Raw genomic sequence first — 21,515 nt, forward strand, 5'->3', positions numbered from 1 at the left:
GAAGACTGCTCCCGTGCTCCTCTCGAGCACTCTGCCTTGGCAGTGGCAGGCGGTCCCTTCTGTTTTCACACACACTTGTGTTAGGGGCACAGATCTCCCTTTTCACAAACACTGCTGCTGTGAAAGGAGGTTGCTGCTATTACCACACTTTTGTGGTGACGGTAAGAAGTTCGACCCACCACCACCCTCTGCCTAAGAGCTACCAAACCCCAGGCAAGGACGAGGCCGGCTCATCCCTCACAGACCTGCCTGCCTCCCATGCCCGCACACACGTCCCACTCCTGGTGCTTGAGCAGCCACACGGCTGACCCTCACCCACCCTGCTCCGCTGCACGGACTGTGTGCTTTCACGCTTTGCAGCGCAGAGTTGTTGGAAGTTGACGAGCCACATACACCCCTGGCACGGCTGTTAGCCCCTTCCCTCTCCACAGCGCCGCACTTGTGCGAGTTTCACCCGTCAGCGGTTCCGACAGAGCTCACTGTATACCAGAAAACACAAGCACTGTTGGCGAGGTGGAAACACACACACACCTATTATGGTCCACTACAGGACCGTGGTCAGACGGTTTGCTAGTGGTGCACACGCTGAACAGACCAGAGGCGAGTTAAGCGGTTCCGAGGGCCGATGGCTGCATGTTTCTACATATCTGCACATATTCGTTGAGCGATTCCAATGTGTGTGTGTGTGTGGCCGTGTGCGTGATGGCTGAGTAGTGGCTTTTTGTGTGTAATGATTATGTATCCAATGGATGCCTACATGCAACTGTGCGATTGCAATACATATTGTCTGTGAAGGCTTTGTGCGTAGGTGGAGTGATGGCTGGGTTAGCAACCGATGTCTGCATGCGATGCAATGCTTTTTGTTTGCAGGTTTATATCGCGCGAACTTGGGTTAGAGGCACGCGACCGCTTTACTTGAACACCAGGTTACATTACACAAGGTCCAACTTTTTTTTATTGCTTTAGATACAGGGAGATTAAGTGCTTTGCCTAGAATCACAAGATGTTGACCAGGCGCCGGGACTCAACCCTGGTTCCCTAGCTCCAAAGTCAGGGGCTTAGGCTTGCGATATCTGTGTGCGTGATGGCTTTGTGTTTATGTGGGGGAGAGGTGGATTATGGTAAAGTTTGCATTTAATGGCTGTATGTGAGGGGAATGGTTATGTGACCGCATTATCGGCCCGGCGCCAGATTCATTTCCAAAATCTGCATATATTCCAGACTTCGTACCCCCTGGCAACTTGATTCTCTGATCCTTTTTTTTAATCCCCAGGACACCGTGTCTAATTCTTGTGCAGTCCTTTTATCTCTGTGACTTGTGATTGCCTTAAAGTCTTCAACCTGTCTTCAAGGGAGCTTTGGCTAATGTGCTTTATGGGAGAGCTAGATACTGTACATTTGGGTAGCATTAGATGCTGTGCCCAAGGTGAGCACTGAGTGTTTAGAGTCAGGGGAGCACTAATATGTACATGCCAAAGGCAAATGGGTGTGTGTATTATGAGAGACAGATGATGATGCACAGCAAATTACACAGAGGGCTGTACAAAGGGTCACACATCGTTCTATAGTAACTGGGCACAGGGATAGTTCCGAGAGGTTGAAGTTGTGCCATCCCGGCATGAGGATCTCATCACGTTCTGCTTTTAATTGCATTCCTGGACTTGTGATATTCCTTCATTATAAATGAAGGACTACTATTACAAGACGTTAAGCTTGTATTTATGATGAATCCCCCCTGCCTTAGCCTTTAAAAATGCAATAGGTCTCGCCTTTCATTAAGTTAAAGCCATTTGCTTTGCTATACAATACCATTAGCAAAGCAAATGGCTTTAAATTAATCAAAGGCAACACCTATTGCATTTTCAATGCTTGTTATAGGGAGAAGTGAAGGAACACTGGGTGGTAGGACTGCTGCCATTTCTACAAATTATGTAGCTTTCTGTCGCATACAAATGGGGAAACTCAACATCTGGCGTTTGTAAGGGGTTCTCTGGTAGAAAAAAAAGAGTTGGGAACCACACTAGACACCAACCATCCAGTATTCTCTAGGTGTCTAATTATTAGAAATGTCAGTCCTCAGGAGCCATGCTGCCAGGCTTAGGATATCTGGTTCTGGGTGCAGCACCTTTCCGTTTTGCATTGTTAAGAGGTCCTTTCTGTTGGGGAACTTGTGCATTGCCGCTTGAGTCATCTCCATTATCTTTGAGAACCAGGTTTGTCTGGCCCACTGAGGTGTTATGAGTATTAATGTCATATGGCTGATCCTGCACTTATTGAATACCCTGTGTAGCAGTGGTATAGGGGGAAAAGCGCAAGCAAATGTCCCTGACTAGTCTATCCAAAGCTCATTCCCTAGGGACTGTTTGCACGGTTGCATGGATGCGAAATGTTCTCATTTTGCATTTTTGGATGTTGCAAATAGATTGATTTGCGGAGATTTTTTGAAAATCTTTAGGATTTCCGATTGATTCATTTCCAATTCCTGTGATGCTGATGATTGCCTGCTCAGCCTGTCTGCTTTACATTGTCCTTCCCTGAAAGATGTTTTGCTAGTAACTATTTTCTTTGGTATTGCCCATCTCCATCGTTCTTGGGCTAGGGTTGATAGTGTTATCGATTGTGTTCCTCTTTGTTTGTTGATGTAAAACATGGTAGTCTTATTGTCCGTTTGGATTAACACCCTCTTCCCGTAAAGCTCTTTCTGAAAGGCTTTTAAGGCTAGGAACATGGTCTTTAACTCCAGGAAGTTGATGTATTTTATCGCATTCTGTTGTATACACAATCCCCTTACTTTGATGTTGTTCATCTGCGCTCCCCACCCTAGTTGGGAAGCATCTGTTGTAATGGTCACTGTTGGAGTGGATTGTGTGAGAAGTCTCCCCTGTGCTATGTTCTTTCTGTTCCACCATGCCATCTCTTGATGAACTGTTTGTGCGACAACCACTAGCGCCTCCCAACTCCCTGTTGCCTGTGACCATTGCTGTTGAATCCATTCCTGGAATGGTCTCATGTGTAGTCAAATGTTTGTGACTTGATAAATGCATGAAGCCATCATCCCTAGCACTTTGCCCACTGTCCGAGGTTACCCCTTGTGATATAGATGTGTCTCCTTCAGTATCGCTAATGTTCTCTTCGTGCTTGGAAATACCTTTCCTAATATTGTGTTGATTTCGACCCCAAAGAATATCTTTACTTGTTCTGGTTCTATTGACGATTTTTCCCAGTGTATTGCGAAACCGAGTTGGACCAATGTCTATGACTTTCTGTATGTGCTTTTTGCAAAGATTGTATAAGCTTGCTCTTACTAACCAGTCGTCTAGGTATGGATAAACATGAATCCCTTGCCTTCTTAGGTGGGCCGCTACTGCTGCTAGGCATTTTGTGTAGACTCTGGGTGCTGATTTCAGTCTGAATGCTAGCACCGTGAATTGGTAATGTGTTTTGTTGATCACAAATCTCAACAGGCCTTTGTGGCTGCTGTTCACGGGGATGTGCAAGTAAACATCCATTACATCTATAGTTGCCATGTAGTCCCCTTCCTGTACCTGAGGTATTTATTCTTGTAAGGCTGTCATTTTGAATTTTTTGAGTCTTTATGAATTTGTTTAGGAACCTTAAGTCTAGTATTGGTCGTAAGGTTCCATCCACCTTTGGTATGAGGAAGTACGTGGAATACACACCATTGTTCCTTTCCTTGTATGGTACCTTCTCTATGGCATTTTTGTTCAGAAGCTCTTGCTTCTTCGAGCAAATGAGAGTTCCTTTGCTGAATGAACCTTGTTATGTGGTCTTTTGCTTGGAGGTGGTTTTGCAAATTCTATGCAGTATCCGTATTGTATTATGTTTAATATCCATTTGTCGGATGTCATTTTCTTCCACTCCTGGAAGAAGTTTTTTATCCTGCCTCCCACTGGTGTTATATGTTGGAGGAATTGTTTGTTCTTTGGGACATGTTCTTGTTTTGGGTTTGTCTCTTGTTGCACCCTCTTAGTTGTCGTTTGGGTGTGCGCAAATCTTGCAGTGAAGTCACTTGGAGGTGGGTTGCTGTCCCCCTCTCTGCAGTTGTCCTCTTCCTCGAGGGCGCCCTTGAAAGGATTGTCTTCCACGTTGGTATTGCCAACTGTGTTGTTGTTGGCCATGGCTTACTCCTTGGTAACCTCGTTGAAATGTTGGTTCGAGGGTACAGGGTGGTGGTTACCCCTGCCAGCTGGTCTCCATGAGGGTGTTCCCCTACGCATGCCTCTGAACTGTAGTGCCCCCATGGACCTTGCCTTCTCATTCTTTTTTTTCAATTGGTTCAATTTGTCATCCACAGCGGCTCCGAATAGTTGCTCACCATTGAACGGGGAGTTCAATACATTATTTTGTACTTCTGGTTTGAAACCTGAAACTCATAGCCAGGCGTGCCTTCTCTCAGTGATCCCGATCATCACCAGTCTGCTAGATATTTTTGCAGCATCTAGGGCGGATTTTAAACATGTGCTCGCCATGTTCTTCCCCTCTTCCACTAAGTGGCTTGCCCTTCTTTGGAATTGGTCTGACAGGTGTTTTAGTAGTTCACCTACTTCCTCCCAATGCTGATAAGCATGTCTGTTGATTAATGCATTAGAATTTGTGATGCTCCACTGTATTGCCACACTTCTTTCCACCTTTATTCCCATGAGATCCATTCTTTTGCTCTCTTTGTCTGATGGTAGTCCAACATTGGTGGGTACATTTGCTCTCTTTCGGGCTGTGGAAGTTATCATGAATCAGCTGGCACAGACCTAATGGACATAGGATCCTTTCAGGAATGTTTGTTCTTTTTCTCACCCCTTGGTGCAACTGCCGTGCATGTAGCAGGTTCTTTAAAGGCTTCCTTACCCTGGTCCAACACACTTGGCAGCATGGGAAGGACTTGGCTCCTTGTCTGTGTAGGCAGCAAGGTCATGATTGAGGCTTTTCTTCCTCTAATTGCACTCCATAAGTGTCTGCTGCATTCTTTATTACTTGATTGTACATCCTAATGTCATCTGGTGGTGAAGGCCTCGAGGGGTATGAATCCACCCCTTCCTCTGGTGATTCTGCGTCGAGATCTTGCCACTGTAGATCTTGTGGCGCCGAGGTCGTCGAACCATGATAGGTTTGGCCCTCTTCCTCTCCTTAGTCCTCGAAGTAGTAATCATCTTACTCTACCGGTTCTGGTATTGTCGGCGGCTCTAATTCTTCGATGTCTTTTTCAGCGTCTTTTGTAATTTTCGGCGGATTTTTGAATTGCTTTATTTTCTCGGCGAAATCTTTCTTGCGTTGCCAGATACTCACCATTTCGGCTTCGAGACTTTTCTTTTTCAACTCTGACGCTTGTGTTTCTGCGTCAAGACTTTCTGCCTTTCTTTTATAGCTTGACGACGTTGATGTCAGAGCTCGTTTAATTTAACCCTTTCTTTTTACGACATCGAAGAGTCCTTTTCGCGACTGGTCTTCAACGCTTTTGTCTCTTCTAGGGGTTTTCGCCGTCTGGGAGTCCTTTTCAAAGGAACCGACTGACTGTCCTTGGATGCAATTGCGGACGTCTAATGTTTCGACGCCAAGGCTCCTTTCGAGGACTTGGAGCCACTCTTTTGTGGGCCACCTGCCTGTTTAGCAGCCGATGCTTCTCTTGCCTCCTTCGGAGTTTTTAGACCTCGACGACTGGGACGTGCGCGTCCTCTTCGCCTTCAGGCCCTCCGGTGACCCTGCCCTCCTCTTCGCTGGAGAGTCCAAGGTCTCGAAGCAATGGAGGTGATCCTTGACCCTGCATGCTGTAATTGACTCTTCTCTGTCAGTTCTCTCACCCTTAGAGAGTCTTCAGGGTGAACGCCGAGCATGCGTTGTAATCTTCGCTTCGGTGGTCCAACGGCAAGCAAAGGTTACAGACGGGATGCTGATCCTTATGTGTGTACTTGTGGTGACAATTGTCGCAGAATTTGAAAGGTGTCTTGTCCAGTACCGCGCACAGGGAGCCCCCTGTATGCGCATTCTCCGTAGGACGTTGAAGTTTAGTTCTTTTCCTCTTCGCTGCGCCCCAGTGTCCCGACTCGACGGCCGGTATGTCAATAAAGTTATTTTCCAGATGTTTTTGTTAATTTTCATTGATTCTTCTCTCCAAACCTTTAGAGCTCCTTTCGTATCGATCCAGACCCAACGGCGGAAAAAAAGAATCTGAATATGGCGACCAAAGGTATGAGCTTCCGGAGGAAGCACATCGACGTCACAGAAAGACACCAAATGGTGGTATGTCGACGCCCACGAAAAAAAAAAAAAAAGGAAGCAATACCAACATTTCAGACCCAACCACTAGATGACTGAATAATGCACAGCATAGTAAATCCAGAAAAGATTCACGCTGCGAAACTAGGAACAGAGTTACAGTAATGAAGTTAAGAAAGAATCACTGACTGGAGCAATGTCTATAAGCCAAATAAAAGGCAGGAATGATCTTACAAAAGATCTTAAAAAAGAAAAACGGTACATACAAGTGTTTGCTATTTGAACTGGTGAAAGGAGGTGGAAAACAGTCATCATGCCACACGCTCCTTCAAAGGGAGAAGATGAAAACGAATATTTGTTTTGTTAGAATTTAAGTGCAGAGTTTGCATCTGCTCCGGAAGGAATGAGTGCAATCCACGTGGTACTCCTCGTGAACGGTCTTGAATACAGATCTGAAAGGCGGCAAAAATACAACTTCAGAACAGCAGGCTAAATCGGAGGATAGACTAAGACATCTCTTACCTCTGCTTCAGACATGGGTTCCATACGACTGAGGGGAGACTGTTATAGGGTACAGTGAGGTCCAGGAAGACCATTGTGGTCTTGCATTTATCTCGGGGGGTGGGGGTTAGGCTTACTCTGCAAGAATCAGGAACAGTCTCCCAGGGTTTTGATAAATTCAATAAGTACTGTGGAAAAAAAATAGATGGGCAACAAGAACGTTACGCCACCCTCTCCCCAATCTACCACATCCCAACTTCAAGTAATGCTCAAACTTGCAGAGAACTGTGACTGACTGCAACTTGCAGAGAACTGTGACTGCCTACAATTGATCTGGAAGAACGTCATTAATGGTAGGGGCACACATCAAACTGGCACACAAGTAACTTCAGCTGCCACTAACATCCAGGGCAATAGAGGTTTGGAAGGTCAGCTGCCACAAACAGCCAGGGCAATAGAGGTTTAGAAGGTCAGCTGCCACAAACATCCAGGGCAATTGAGGTTTGGAAGGTCAGCTGCCACAAACAGCCAGGGCAATAGAGGTTTTGGAAGGCTAGCTGCCACAAACAGCCAGGGCAATAGAGGTTATGAAGGTCAGCTGCCACAAACAGCAGGGACAATCCACTACTTAAAAATGACCAAAAAAGTAACCAAACTACAGAAGATTAAAGATCAGCAAAAAAGAAAATTAAAACAAATTGAGCACACAATACGGCTGGTGCAAATTGAGCTTTTCCACCCACACTAAGGGGGAGGGCCACATGGGCAGTGAGGGTGCAAAGTAGCAATGGGAGAAGTTGGGAGGTTGTAAAAGAATGAGGTAATAGTCAAAGATGTACAGACATGCATGGGGAAATTGTGATTAATTTGCATGAGTGTCATCTGAAGGGTACTAGGTGCAGAATGCTCTATTTAACAGCTGCAGAATATGTTTACTTATAGCCCGAATTTAAAAATGGAAGAACCCAATGCAACACTACTAAACTTTCTTCAGCTTAGGTTTATGCAGATTCACATGTGCAAAACATATTCCGGCCATTCAGGTAACTGCTTTAAAACCCAGAACTATCCCATGTAGGAAAGTAACTCATCACAGAAAATCAACAATAGAGTAAACGAGCAAAGTGTATTGGCACTTCATCGTTTTTGCCTTGCTGTTTTTCTGATCCCCAGGAATAATGTGCGAGTTATGTGTTAAATGAACACCACTGAAGACAAATGTCAATCCTAAGATTCTATTAGCAGGCCTGGTTAGGGAATTGGCAACATGCAAGTTCAAAGCATACTGAAGCCACAGCCTACTATGTGTGTTTGAGTCTTTACTCATACTGTTCACTAACACTTATGAATATGCTTTATAAACCCAGAGATCAAGAAAAAAAAAATAGACATTTTTCTGCAATGGTGCACAAAGAGGACAAGGTTCTGGGCCAACGAGAAAGGAACGAAGGTGGCTTTACAGATAAAGAGATGTATAGGGAGGCTGCCACCACTCATCTGGGGAGTACAGACTAACAAACCTGTGCCACTATTGTTTTAGGGTGGAGTCCCAAAATATGTATGGGTTCCATTTAATCAGAAAAAATTGGATTAGCTATGTATCAGTCTTAAGAAAAAAAGCTATAAAGAACCTCAAAAGGTACGCAAAGAAAAAGATCCCTTAGCTTTCTTCCCGCGACCCAAAATCGAGCACAAGAGGAAACCTTACACAAATTAATGGGAGACATCTCACTTGGCGAGGAAGGCCAATAGGAGCCTGGAGAAAGGCTGTGCTTCCTCGGCATGCTGGCCATGTGCTGCTTGAGTTTCTTTGGTGGAGGCGAGGAATGTGATGGGTATGGAGCCTGCTGCTTGCCGTACGGCCTCAAATGTGGTGGCAGATGTTTCATTACGCCTCCTCCCGCAGCTGGCAGGAGCAGTTTTTTCATGCCGCCTCCTGGCAGGGACAGTGCCGCCATCGATCCTGCTGCAGCTGTGCCCATGTTCTTTGGACTGGGCTTTTCCGATAGGCCGACAGCCGCTAACAATTTTCTTTCGCTGGGCCTGAGGGAGAGGAGGCGGCTTTGGAAGTCGTCGCTCAAGATGAGTTCGTTTAGAAGGTCGACGGGCGACTCTTTGGAGTCGGGATCGGCCACTCCGAGGTGTCGCAGATGGGCTCTGGCGTGGCTGGACAGCCCCTTTCTGGTTTCAAACCAGGCCCCACACAACTGGCAGTCAATTTCACTATCGGGGTCGTCATCTACAGCTATGGAAAGGAGAAAACAAATGGGTGCATAAATAATTGGGTTACAAAAGCCGGGAAATGCACGCTTAGAGGGTAAAGACTAACATGCGAAAACACTACTGTTAGGGGAAAAGGGGAGCAGAAGTTTTGTGCTTTATCTCATCTGCAGCATGGTATACCACTGCAGCATTTTAATACACTGGGACTACAGTTAGCAGGTGTGACAGCTTAGTATCAACTCTTGCTAGCAGAAAGAGTATTGAATCATAATATGAGCTGCAGGGTGAGACAGAGAAGCACCACTAGAGCACGACCCCCTCTTCGTTTCGGGGCGTTATCAATGGATTGTCACAGGCATATAGTGAACGGATCTGTTGAAAGAATTTGAATAAAGCGGTCAATTTCAAATGAATTGCTTCCATGTGAGGGCCATTCAAGTACCTTCACTCTTTCCCACCAGAAGAGCCCACATTAAGGGAAACTACCACCATTTCAGATCCTTGCATTTAACAGGTACTGTAAGAGTCACTTTTCAATAGAGCATTCAGACAATTTCTTATGCTCATCTGAAAACAAGGGTTGAAAAACAACATTATTTCAATACCAACAGAGTAGAATCCAAATTAACTGCAGTGCTTCACTAAATACAGTATGTGGGGACAATCTGGTATATTGCTTTTCTCGGAGGTGTCAGTTTTACATGGCTGTGAAAAGTAGCTTGACCCCTCTAGCAAGGTAATATACGGCTGGCGCTGCCAGCAACTGTGCACATACTGCAACCGATTACTTTTCAGCAACTAATTCAAGCTCCTTGATGCCATTACAATATATAACTTATGGAAGAAAAATATTTTTAGGCACCTGCCATCTCACAGAAACCGAGGGAAAGGGAAAAAACCCTACAGCCATCATCTCATGGCCCTTCAAATTCAAGCAAATGGGCGTCAACGTTGGAGCTCTTCAATCTTCTTGTTCTCTCCCAGTCCCGAATAAAATACAGCCATATTCTGTACTTCACAGCAAAAATCATACCATCCTGCTCTCTGCGCTGCCAAGATCTCCAACTGGAAAAGGCTGCTGCTGTCTGCTTCTCTGAACTGTGCACTACTAGGCTAGATCCTCTGCTCACAGCTCGTAGTAAAATGCATAATTCCAGGCTTTCTGCTCAACGCACGTCTCAACCAAACAGGTCTTCTGCTAAGTATAGTTCCAACTCTCTTCAAATAGACAATTACAAGGCCTCCCAAATCGATTGTGCCCTATTAATGCCAAGCAATACAACAAACTTACTCAAATTCAGAGGCCCTTCATCGTCAGACGGACCCCAATGTGATCTTGGAGAGCTGCACAAAGGACTCTGGTGCATTTTCGTGCTCTTCTCCTCCACATTCTTCGGTGTGGGTGAAGCAGGGAACTGGGGGTACGCTTTCTTCAAAGGAGAGCTTGACTGCTGGTGACTCTTCGGGGAAAAGCTCGGGGGAGATTTGATGGCTCGGTTTGTGTGCACATCTAAAGGTTTGCCTAAGGGAAGCAGAGGAGGGTGAGGACTTGTCATTCCCTCCTTTGGTGGAGAGCTGGGTTTCTTGATATGGGTAGGAGACGGTGGGGTACTATCTGGCTTGACTTTGGTCTGCTTGGCCAGTTCATACAGCAGGTCGATGGGGGCACCACTACTTTCAGATTCTGCAACACCCAGCTGGCGGAGGTGGGAGCGGGCATGGCTGGACAGCCCCTTGCGGGTTTCGAAGCACGCACCACACACTTCACACGTTGTGAGCGTCTGCACTACAAAAACAAGAGAGGTAAGTTAGGCTTCATACATTATGCACATAGTGGGCTCTTGGGCCCTTCAGCCAAAATATCAAATTCCATGAACAGATGTTTACGAACACTGATTTTACAACATGGAAATTGTATTGGCAGCGGTTTGCATTGAGTAATAAGATAACCTACAAAGGTGGAACACTGGCAAATGCAGAGGATACTTCAACACCATTTTAAATCATTTAGCCTTCCCATTTTTTGGGATAGATTGAGAAAAGTGTAAACATTTTGAATTTGAATTACAGATATACTGGATCATTTTCTAGCCTTACCAAACGAGTTGGTTTTATATTTTCTACGGCGTGCATTCAGACAGAGGCATGCAAGTGCAACAACTCCAATTTCTTTTAATAAAAGTACAAAAGTTGCCTGAGAGCAGAATACTGATGGACAAGAGCGTGATTAAAATGTGGCGCTGAATTTCAGCGGCACAAAAACAGACTTAGTCGAATTTAACACATGAAAGTTACATATTTGCGAGAGCAATCGTTGCTTCCTACGAATTACTCCACACAGTCCAAACACCAGGTGGCTAACAAAATTTGACACAAACCTGTAAAGAAACAAGACTTCACACTTCCTACAGTACATTTTTGTTGCTTAAAACTTAAGTGTAAAGAAAAATCAGAATTATGCAGATACATTGATGTTCATGTCGTCTATCTAGCAAGAAACAGTAGTAACACAATGTGTTCTTGTTAGAGTAAATGAGATTCTAGAAAATTCAGCTTGGCTCAAACAAGTAAAAAAAAAAAAAGCAGAAAAATAGAAACAAGATGTGATCTACTCTGGCCATTTCATTTGATTGTAAACCATTACATAACATTTTCAATATTTATTGCAGCACCAATACCGAAAAAATGTAAATTGTGGATGTGTAATTGAACCAATACTACAGTAATGACTGCCACTGTAATGACTGCCACTGTACATAATGTTTGCAGCCTAGAAATATAAGAAGCGCGAGTGCTTTTAATTCACAAAACTCAGTTATAAAAAGGTAATAGTTGAAAGGGAATTCCTATAGTCACGGTGCCCTCTGAAATACGTGTTTTATAATCCGGATGACATCCCCAAACCGTTCCGCAGTGCTGTACAAATCTTTAGATGGAGCCGCTTAAATTACTTTCATTTATATGGCAAAAAAAGTTGTTACGTTCTCTAGCAAAAGTAACTTCATCCATTTGAGATGGAAACATTTGACATCTTCAAATTATATAGCTAATTAGGTGTTAAAGGCTCACAAAAATCCAAATGCCCTTACTATTATCCACCATTTTATTAATCTACAATTTGTTCATGAAAGATACATTTACGTATTTTAATTCCATTCATTACCCATGGTCAGCTTATTTTTTTTTAAGAAAGCTGCTTTTCCAAGTCAATATGCCAAAATACATATGTAATGCAAAAATAAATGAATATAAACAAGCATTGAAAATGCAACCAGTCTCGCATTTGTTGGAGTCAAGAGCTATTTGCATTTTAAATGGCAATGTTTTACCTGTGTGTTATGGAATTTATGTATATGGTGTGTAGTGGAATTGTGTGTTGGATTGGATGGGTAAATTGTAGAATTTTTAGTCATGGGCTTGTGTGGTGTGACATGGATTAAATGCATGTAGTGGAATTATGGTGCATGTGGGATGTAGAATTATAGGCCTAGTAAATATGTGGCATTGAGTGCACTGGAATTATGTGGAGTGGCATTGCGTGTTATGGATTGTAATTATGTGGTATGGTATGTTGCGGAGTGGTATGTAGTGGAGTTTAATTATATGATGTTCTGCTGAAAATTGTGTCACGATGTGAAATTGTGGGGTGTGGATTAGATGTATTTGGTGTGTTGTGCAATTCTGTTGTGGTGTATTATGGGATTTGGTGTCAAATTAGGTGGCATGGATTGCAATTGTGTGGAACTGTGTGGACAGCTTTACCTGTTTTGTGATGACAAAAGAATAAATAGGTAGGAGCTAAGCTTCACGTCTATGTGTTTGGGTACAAAAAAAAAAAAAAAACTACTGCCTTTGTAAATGTCTCTTACCTATAGGTTATGGATTGGAGTGGAGGATGTATGTGGTATGCAGTGGAATTGTGTGGGTTGGATTGGAACTGTTAGTTGTGGCATGGAATTGTGTGGTATAGAGTGGATTTGTGTAATGGAATTAAGCGACATGGTGTACAGTTGTATTATGTGGGTAGTAATTATGTGTTTGGGGGTACACTGGAATTATGTGGAGTGGGATTGTGGAGTGGGATTGTGTAATTATGATGAATGGTATTTTGTGTTGTGGAGTGTTATGCAGTGGAGTTTTATTACGTGGTGTACTGCTGAACTTTGTTACGTTTGATAATGGGTTGTAAATTGGATATATGTGGTGTGTAGTGGAATTGTGTTGTGGGGTGGAATGTTTAATTATGTGGTGTGGAAGGGATTTATGTGGAGTTTGAATAGTGTGGCACTGCGTAGAGTGGAGTCGAGTGTAGTGCAATTGTGGACCATTGTGTGAAGTGTAATTGGTTGGAGTGGTGTTGCATAGCAGAGTGAAACCTTGTGGAGAGGAGTGGTGTTGTGTGGAGTGGTGTTGTGTGGAGAGGCACTACAAGAAGTGGTGTGGCGCCAAGTAGAGTGCAGTTGCGTAGAGTGGCATTGCGCAGAATGTAGTGCAGTTGCATGGAGCGCAGTTGAGTAGAGTGGGCGGCATTGTGCAGAGTGCAGTTGGGTGGAGTGGCACTGCATGGAGTGCCGTAGAGTGGCACTGCATGGAGTGCCGTAGAGTGGCACTGCATGGAGTGCCGTAGAGTGGCACTGCATGGAGTGCCGTAGAGTGGCACTGCATGGAGTGCCGTAGAGTGGCACTGCATGGAGTGCCGTAGAGTGGCACTGCATGGAGTGCCGTAGAGTGGCACTGCATGGAGTGCCGTAGAGTGGCACTGCATGGAGTGCCGTAGAGTGGCACTGCATGGAGTGCCGTAGAGTGGCACTGCATGGAGTGCCGTAGAGTGGCACTGCATGGAGTGCCGTAGAGTGGCACTGCATGGAGTGCCGTAGAGTGGCACTGCATGGAGTGCCGTAGAGTGGCACTGCATGGAGTGCCGTAGAGTGGCACTGCATGGAGTGCCGTAGAGTGGCGCTGCATGGAGTGCCGTAGAGTGGCGCTGCATGGATTAGCATTGTATTGAGTGGCATTGCGTCAAGTGGTGTTGAGTATAGTAGAGTGGCGTAAAGTGGGTGCCACTGTGTAGCATTGAGTGAAGTGCAGTTGGTTGGAGTGGTGTTGCAGACCAGAGTGAAACCTTGTGGAGAGGGTTTGCGTGGAGTGGTGTTGTTTGGAGTGGCACAATAAGAAGTGGTGTGGCAGAGAGTGGAGTGCAGTTGTGTAGATTGGGGCGGCATTGCGCAGAGGAGTGCAGTTGTGTGGAGTGGCAGAGTGCCGGTGCATGGAGTGGCGTAGACTGAAGTTGAGTAGAGTGGCGCTGCACGGATTAGCATTGTATGTAGTGGTTTTGCGTGGAGTGGATTTGAGTGGCGTAAAGTGGAGTGCAATTGTGGAGAGGAGAGGAGTGGGGTTGCGTGGAGTGGTGTTGTGTGGAGTGGCATTGCAAGAAGTGGTGTGGCGCAGAGTAGAGTGCAGTTGTGTAGAAAAGCAAAGTAAACCAGTGGAGTAAAGTAAACCATTAAAGTGGAATAAAGCGGTGTCACGCCGAGCGGCGCAGAGTCACGCCGAGCGGCACAGAGTCACGCCGAGCGGCGCAGAGTCACGCCGAGCGGCGCAGAGTCACGCCGAGCGGCGCAGAGTCACGCCGAGCGGCGCAGAGTCACGCCGAGCGGCGCAGAGTCACGCCGAGCGGCGCAGAGTCAAGCAGGGTGGCCTTGAGAAGAGTGAGTGGAGTAAAGTAGAGTGGAGAGCCAACGGAGAGGAGTAAAGCAGAGTGGAGTTGCGCTGAGTAAAGTTGAGTGGAGTTGCAGGGAGTGAAATTGTACTGAGGAGTTGCATGGAGTGACATTGTACTGAGTGGAGTTGCATGGAGTGACTTTGTACTGAGTGGAGTTGCATGGAGTGAGATTGTACTGAGTGAGTTGTGTTGAGCAGCATTGCGTAGATTAGAGCGGCGCAGCCCAGAGCGGCGTGGGTTAGGTAGAGTGAAGTGCAGTTGTAGGAGTACAATAGCATAGAGTGAAGTTGCGTGGAGTTACTGAAACAATTGGCTGGAAAGGAAATATCAGATTCTGAACAACATTAAATAAATGTATTTCAACTGTAGAAGGAGAAATAACAAAACTGTGAAAGTGCATAAACAGTATTAGCAGTAACATAAAGCAGTGTAATTAGTTCCCTGTTTACAGAAATATAGCGTTCAGATGCGAGGGCTGTCTGGCTGGATTGGGCAGGGCGGGTGGGATGGAGAGGGAAAGAGGCTACAAAAGAGTGCGAGGAAAGAGCCACATATTTTAAACATTAGCAACGGCAAGCACCGGGGCTTCACAGACCTATTAAATCAGTTTAACATAAGGACTGGGGAAGCATTAATGGCACTGAGCACAAGCGGGAAAAAACACAGACCTGTGTCTTTGCATGCATAGCAAATGGGACAAGATAAGAGCAAGATTTACAGCCGTTTACAACAAAGCTTGGTAAACCACGAGCACTGTTCTCCAGTGCTCTAACTTAAAGAAATAGTGCTCACAAGCTCTGAGTAACACCACATGCAACAGGGGCAGTCCTTGAAAATAGGCGGAGCTTTTAAATCCCATATCCTGAATACAGCATGTCTCGTAGAGACCGCGCAAGCGCTACCTAGGCGAGACCTAACAGGTAATCGGTAATAAGGCCCTACATTATTTTCTCATGGTTTATGGGGTATTACCAAACCACTCAGTTCTCAACTTTGTAGTTTAGGTCATCACCAGAACATTTTAAACGTTAAAAAACCTGAAAGTTAGTTATAACTAACTGATGTAACTATAACTTTAGCCCTGAAGTAACTATAGCACAATGTTGTCATAAATGATATCACCTCAGATGAAAGCATCGACAACATCACTGATGACAGATGTTGAGCTATGTAATATGGAGGCAGGGAAATAGTTCATATTGCCTGCCTACACTCTCCAGGGCAAGGACGAAAAGCTGTGTCCCGAGCAATAAGGGGCTGGCTTGGGAAAGGGCCTTATATTTGAAACAGGCACTACAGATATGTTTTAAAAAAATGGTTTTGGCCCCAGGGCGGGAGGGATCCTTCTAGGAATCGCCTCTCTACCTGTCAAGCCGAGAAGGGGGGACAGGGTATCCCTACCCTGCCTCTCTATATGTTTATGTTCTTTTTGCAGGACAGAGTGCTGACTTCTTGAGCCCGGAAATTGCTGCTGCAACATCTTTGTTGATATTTGGACCTGCAAATTTAAACAAACTACAACAAATAAAACAAGCATTTGCAATGCAATCGGTCTCGCCTTTGGGACCTTATATGTATTTAGCTATGCAGCACATTAGCCTGGGTCCTGAAACATCTACTGTTCTTTAACAGGGAGGGAAAGTAAGCACCAAACTGCGTGACACGCAAGGTATGGGAACACAGAGAGAAATCTTGCCTTTCATCAGGAAATAGTATAGTCCAAAGCTCTGTTTTTAATATAAAATCAGGGCCTTCGGTGGTCATATCACTGACAATGCAAGATTTGAAACAAATATTGTCTACTGGTGCTCACGGAAGACAATTTCTATGGACTGGAATCTAGAGAATGCTAAAGTGATTCTGATATTTTACTGACCCCTGCTGGTCGTTTTCTATCAAGACAGTTAAATGGAGGCAGTTGAATAGAAAAGAAAAGTCCTTAAGCGGAAGCAGACAAGTCCTAGAGCTGATCTCCAGAGCCCACAGAGTACATACACATATAAGTATATACTAAAGTCTAGAGGTCTCGGATGCTCGACCTAAAAACTGTGTGTAATCTAATTTCTGCCAAATTTGGTGCAATTCAGTTCAGCTATTTTGCAGCTGTGCCTAATTTAAGCTATGGAAAACTGCATGGGGGAAACTATTTTTGGGATCACACCGAAACTTCCCATTAAGCAGCTGCAGTGGATGAGGATTTCTGCAAATGTTTTATGAAAATGTGTCAAATGGCACCAAAGTTACAAGGAACCTAAAAATCAATTTCATGTCGAAATGTGGATATATATGTATAAACATATATACACACACACACATTCCCTACTCGGCACAGTAACTTACATTTGGAGTCCTGTAAATCTTGCTTGCTGCCAAGAGGATCTGGAGACATTCTACTTCCAGTTTGGCCTGGATTCTGTTCCAAAGGAGGCTGGCTAGGTGGAGTGTCCAAATCCATGGCTACCATCTCTTCTTCTTCGGAAACCACAACTAATAGAACATAAACTCAGAATCAAGAAACGTACAGAAAGTTCATAGACTGATTATCAACTAGTCCCTTTGCTGTTAAACAGAACAATTAATCACTTTTCGTGACATGTTAAACTGAGACTAGACCACTATTGAAAGGCTCATTTCAATTATAAAACCCAAGATGAACAAACCCTTTCTCATTTACTGTGATTACCCAATTGACAACCCCTATCACCTTCAAACGCATATGGTGAGAATAATGCAAAACAATCACACTACAGATCCTGACAGCAAATAACAGCAACTATTTTCACCCGGCTGGAAGCTTTCCTTGTTCATTTCAATCCTTAAGAATCTGGTTTTCTTTTACATCCGGAGACACAACTATATGGGGTAACATTATAGCTCGGCAACCCTAACAGATTGCACAAATAAAATAGGGACCAATATTCCTAACATTACCAAACACTTTTGCTCATTTATTTGTACAGCATTAGCACCAGCTTTTGATGTGGGTAACAGAACACAGAGGATGCTGTCTTACCATAAGAAGCAAAATGGAACTGTGATATTCTGTATTTGCTATAAACATTGCATTATACAAATGATACCACGAATTGAGTTACTGATAAAAATCAAAACGTAATCTGTGGCCACGTTACCACTGAATGTTTCAATCCCTACTAACAAACACGCAAAACAGGCGTGGTAAATTAGAGTGTGTACACCACTGTTGCCAAAATCACCAACCCAAAGCACCCAGTCAAACACTGCCGACTTTACAAAACTTGGCATGCCAAGGTGGTGGATATGAGGACTGTAGTCTCTGTGGGAGGCATCTCCCAAATTCTCATGAGTGAGACAGTTCTTTTCCTGTGGTTGGACAACATGATCCTAACTGTTGCAACCAAACTATACGGATTGCTCAATAAAGGCGGATTAGATGTTATATCAAGAAAGGTGAACAGGAAAAACAAACTGTCTTCAGTAGTGTTTACAGAAAATGGAACTGCTCTCCCTAAAGCGACCTAGTCAATCATTCCATAGTAAATATAGTAGTTTCCAATATCCAAGCATTAAAGAACAGAGGAGAGGGTTACCATGTGTGGGATTCGCAGCGTCACGTTTTTGATGGGGAAAAAAACATTATATTCTGGGTGCTAGATCTCCTACACATTACTGGCCACCCACACTGGGCTTTAGGTCTCTCCTTAATATAGTTTCTTCTGTCCGAGTATTAGGGGAGGCCAGAAATTGCATAGCCGCGCTACGCAAAGCTGCGCGAAACGGTAAAAAATCTCTGGGAACACGCAGAGTTCCGCGAACACGCGGAATTGCTTGTTCCGCCCGTTCACAATGCTTTTTTCCTGTTTGCAAAAGCGGTTTGTGTGCTCGGGGGGAAGATATCTCGCAAACACGCATTTTGAAAGCGCGAACAAGCATAAAATTCCGTGAAGCCTCAGAATTTTTGGCAATTCCAAGTTCTCTGCGAAATGCAAAATTACCCAAATTCCGCAAGCGGTACAGGATTTTTCGCCCAGGCCTACCGAGCACTGCTAACCGTAAAGCCGGAGGGCTATTTTTAGACTCACCACTGGAAAGAGTCATCTCCTTCACCAGTTCGGCCTCAATGTCCAGCACAAGGACATCTCTCGAAGACTATCATTGTATTTTAATTGCTTTTATCCTCAGGTTTAGAATTTTTTGGTTTTTCTCACCAATTAGAGAGCTTGATTTTAATTAAAACCCATCCATCCGTATTGTTTTGTTCTTTTTATGGATGTTCAGTTGTTTTCAAGGGAACTATGTTCAGGAGTTGAATGGTATGGATGAGTTCAGAGTTTAAACAACCAGTTAGCAGTGGTCCTACTATTATTCGCCACAGTTACTTCAGGTTCTTGAGGTATTTGGAGGGGGATTTACACACAATTCAATGTATTTTCACCACTCGACAGTACAGACAGCTCATCAAATAAGACATGGTACGTCCACCAGTAACCAAGCCCACCCCTCCCCAGACGACTCTGGGAACTTCCCTCAGGGCCAGCTCCGGACCTAGAATAGGCTCCTGGACAAAATGAAGCAAGGGGCTGTTCTTAAAGCAGCTTGACAGTCTAACCCCGATGTGCTCTTGCAGCAAGAGAATAACCTGGCAGGGAATAAATGTCCCTTTCTGGCCCAGTCAGGATCCTCCCAGGTCTTTCATGCTGGCTTAACCAGGGGCTCTCATGGCTGCTCCGCTGTACCAACCTCTTTCAACACATGCATGTCAGGAGACATAAGCGTGGTAGATACATAGCAGTTTCAGGTCAACTTTATGGCAGACAGGTCTCCTTCTTAAGCGTACATGTCCCGTTCCCAGGTTGCTGTATAATTCCTCCGAAGACTAGGTCTGGGGGGGCGCGCGCGACCTCAATAGAGCCAACGACCCTGTCCTGGATAAGTCAACGGTTCTGGGTTCCACAACTCCAAACTGCACGACACGCTTGTCCACTTTCCTACATGTGTAGGAAGCTGCTCTGTATACCAAAGTAAGGTATAGTGTGCACTGAGTCCAGTTGATCCCCAGAGGTATAGCAGAGGCTAAAGTAGATAATACCTTACCCTCTTTTGTAGTAGTGTTTGAGCAGTCGAGCTTATCAGAGGATAGTTAAGCATTTGTTGTACACACTCCAGCAAGAAATGTCAAACTCAAAGAATGAATTCAGAACAATTGTTTGTAAAAAGCTTTATTTTTATTACTTGAACCAAGAGTTACTTAGTAGGAGGTAAGTAATACTTTCAATGCAATAATACGTTTCAAGATACAGTGCGTATTGGTTTGGTAGAAGCATACAAGTTACTTTGCAGTAGAGAAAATGGGTTGTACACCTTTAAGACTACTTGTAATTACTGGATTGCTTTATAGTTAGTTTTCTACCTTAGGGCAAAACAAACTAGTAACAGTTTAGGCATTGCAGTACATCGGTAAGCAGGTTAACTCATTTTAAGACACCAAGGTACTTTGTTGTAGTACAAGACAGGTTGAACACTTAAAAAGACAAGCATTAAAAATGCAACCGGTCTCGTCTTTGTCGAAGTTTGAACATCTGGTGCAACATCATCAACTGTTGCATGGCTAAACACGTATAAGGTCCCAAAGGCGAGACCTATTGGCTATGCCAATGCTTGTTTTAGGGCTTGTGCTCTGCCCACAACATGCACTCCCACTATGGAGTATGGAAAACTGGCAATGGGTTTTCCCAAACCGGAGGGCCTTGCTCTGGATAAAGGTGTCCCGACTCTTAGCGTGTGTTTCCTTTCGCTCAATTTATTGTGCTATGACTCACTCCTAGAAGCACCACTGCAATTCTGATTCGCTTTTTTTCTCTTGCTGACCCTCAGCAGAGAGCAGAGGGTCAGAAAAAAGGAACAGAGGGCCAAGGGGTTCAAAGAAAAGCAGTGGAGAGGCAGAGGGTTAGAAGAAAGCAGAAGGCCGGGGTGTTAGAGGAAAAAGAAGCAGAGAGTTGAGGTGTGAGAGGAAAGGAAACCGAGAGGAGAGGAGGGGGAAGAAAGGAAGCAGGTGAGGGAGTTGACGAAAGGAAGCAGGCGAGGGAGTAGAAGAAAGGAAGGAGAAAGTCGAGGAGTGAGAAGAAAAGAAGCAGAGAGGTGAGAGAGTAGAAGAAAGAAGCAGCGAGGGAGTACAAGAAAGGAACCAGGGGGCCAAAGAGTGAGAGGAAAAAGAAGCAGAGAGCCAAGGAGTGACAGGAAAGGAATCAGGCGAGGAGTGACAGGAAAGGAATCAGGCGAGGAGTGACAGGAAAGGAATCAGGTGAGGAGTGACAGGAAAGGAAGCAGAGAGACAGTAGTGATAGGAAAGGAAGCAGAGACGAGGAGTGAGACGAAAGGAAGCACCAAGGTGATGAAGTAAAAGAAAGGAAGCAGGAGGCCAAGGAGTAAGAGGAAAAAGATGCAGAGAGCCAAGAAGTGGGAGGAAAGGACCGGCACCCACGCATAGGCAGAACCATCAGCTGTCAGCATATCCTGCGCAGACCGCTAACTATCAGGAGATCGATCTTAATTAAGGGGGTGAGAAAGGTAGGGAAAAAAATAATATATAAACCCAAATTAATTACTTAAGTATTTAAAGTCGGATCCTTCTCTCGGAGCGCGGGATCGGTATATTTCACGTGGCGGCCCTGTCAGCCGCCGGAGATCCCGGCCTTGCCGCTGTGGCTTCAACTCGTCAGGGTGAGTGATGCTTCCAGCAACTAATAGTATGTCAAATAAAAGATATTTTATGTAATAAATTACTGCTACACGTAATTCAGATGTCATTTATCAGTTTTATTATCAGTTATGCTATGTCCCCCTTCTCCATATTAATCAAAAT

The 21,515-nt window shown here is 44.6% G+C and overlaps 1 protein-coding gene across 10 annotated transcripts in view; it reads right to left on the bottom strand.

Moving 5' to 3' along the window:
• WIZ (WIZ zinc finger) overlaps positions 1 to 21,515 on the bottom strand; it is an 869,393-nt gene that overhangs the window by 239,803 nt on the left and 608,075 nt on the right. For 7 of the 10 annotated variants that reach the window (XM_085654347.1, XM_085654345.1, XM_085654350.1 and 4 more), the window contains 3 exons: positions 17,015 to 17,161; positions 10,244 to 10,738; positions 8,438 to 8,974 (listed from right to left, as the gene is read on the bottom strand). In XM_085654347.1, coding sequence (XP_085510473.1) covers positions 8,438 to 8,974; positions 10,244 to 10,738; positions 17,015 to 17,161 — 1,179 coding nt within the window. The remainder of the gene's footprint in view (positions 1 to 8,437; positions 8,975 to 10,243; positions 10,739 to 17,014; positions 17,162 to 21,515) is intronic. The other 3 variants (XM_085654349.1, XM_085654352.1, XM_085654353.1) reach the window with 3 other exon arrangements.

This window comes from Triturus cristatus, chromosome 4_1, assembly GCF_964204655.1.
Source record: "Triturus cristatus chromosome 4_1, aTriCri1.1, whole genome shotgun sequence".
Lineage (NCBI taxonomy): Eukaryota > Metazoa > Chordata > Amphibia > Caudata > Salamandridae > Triturus > Triturus cristatus.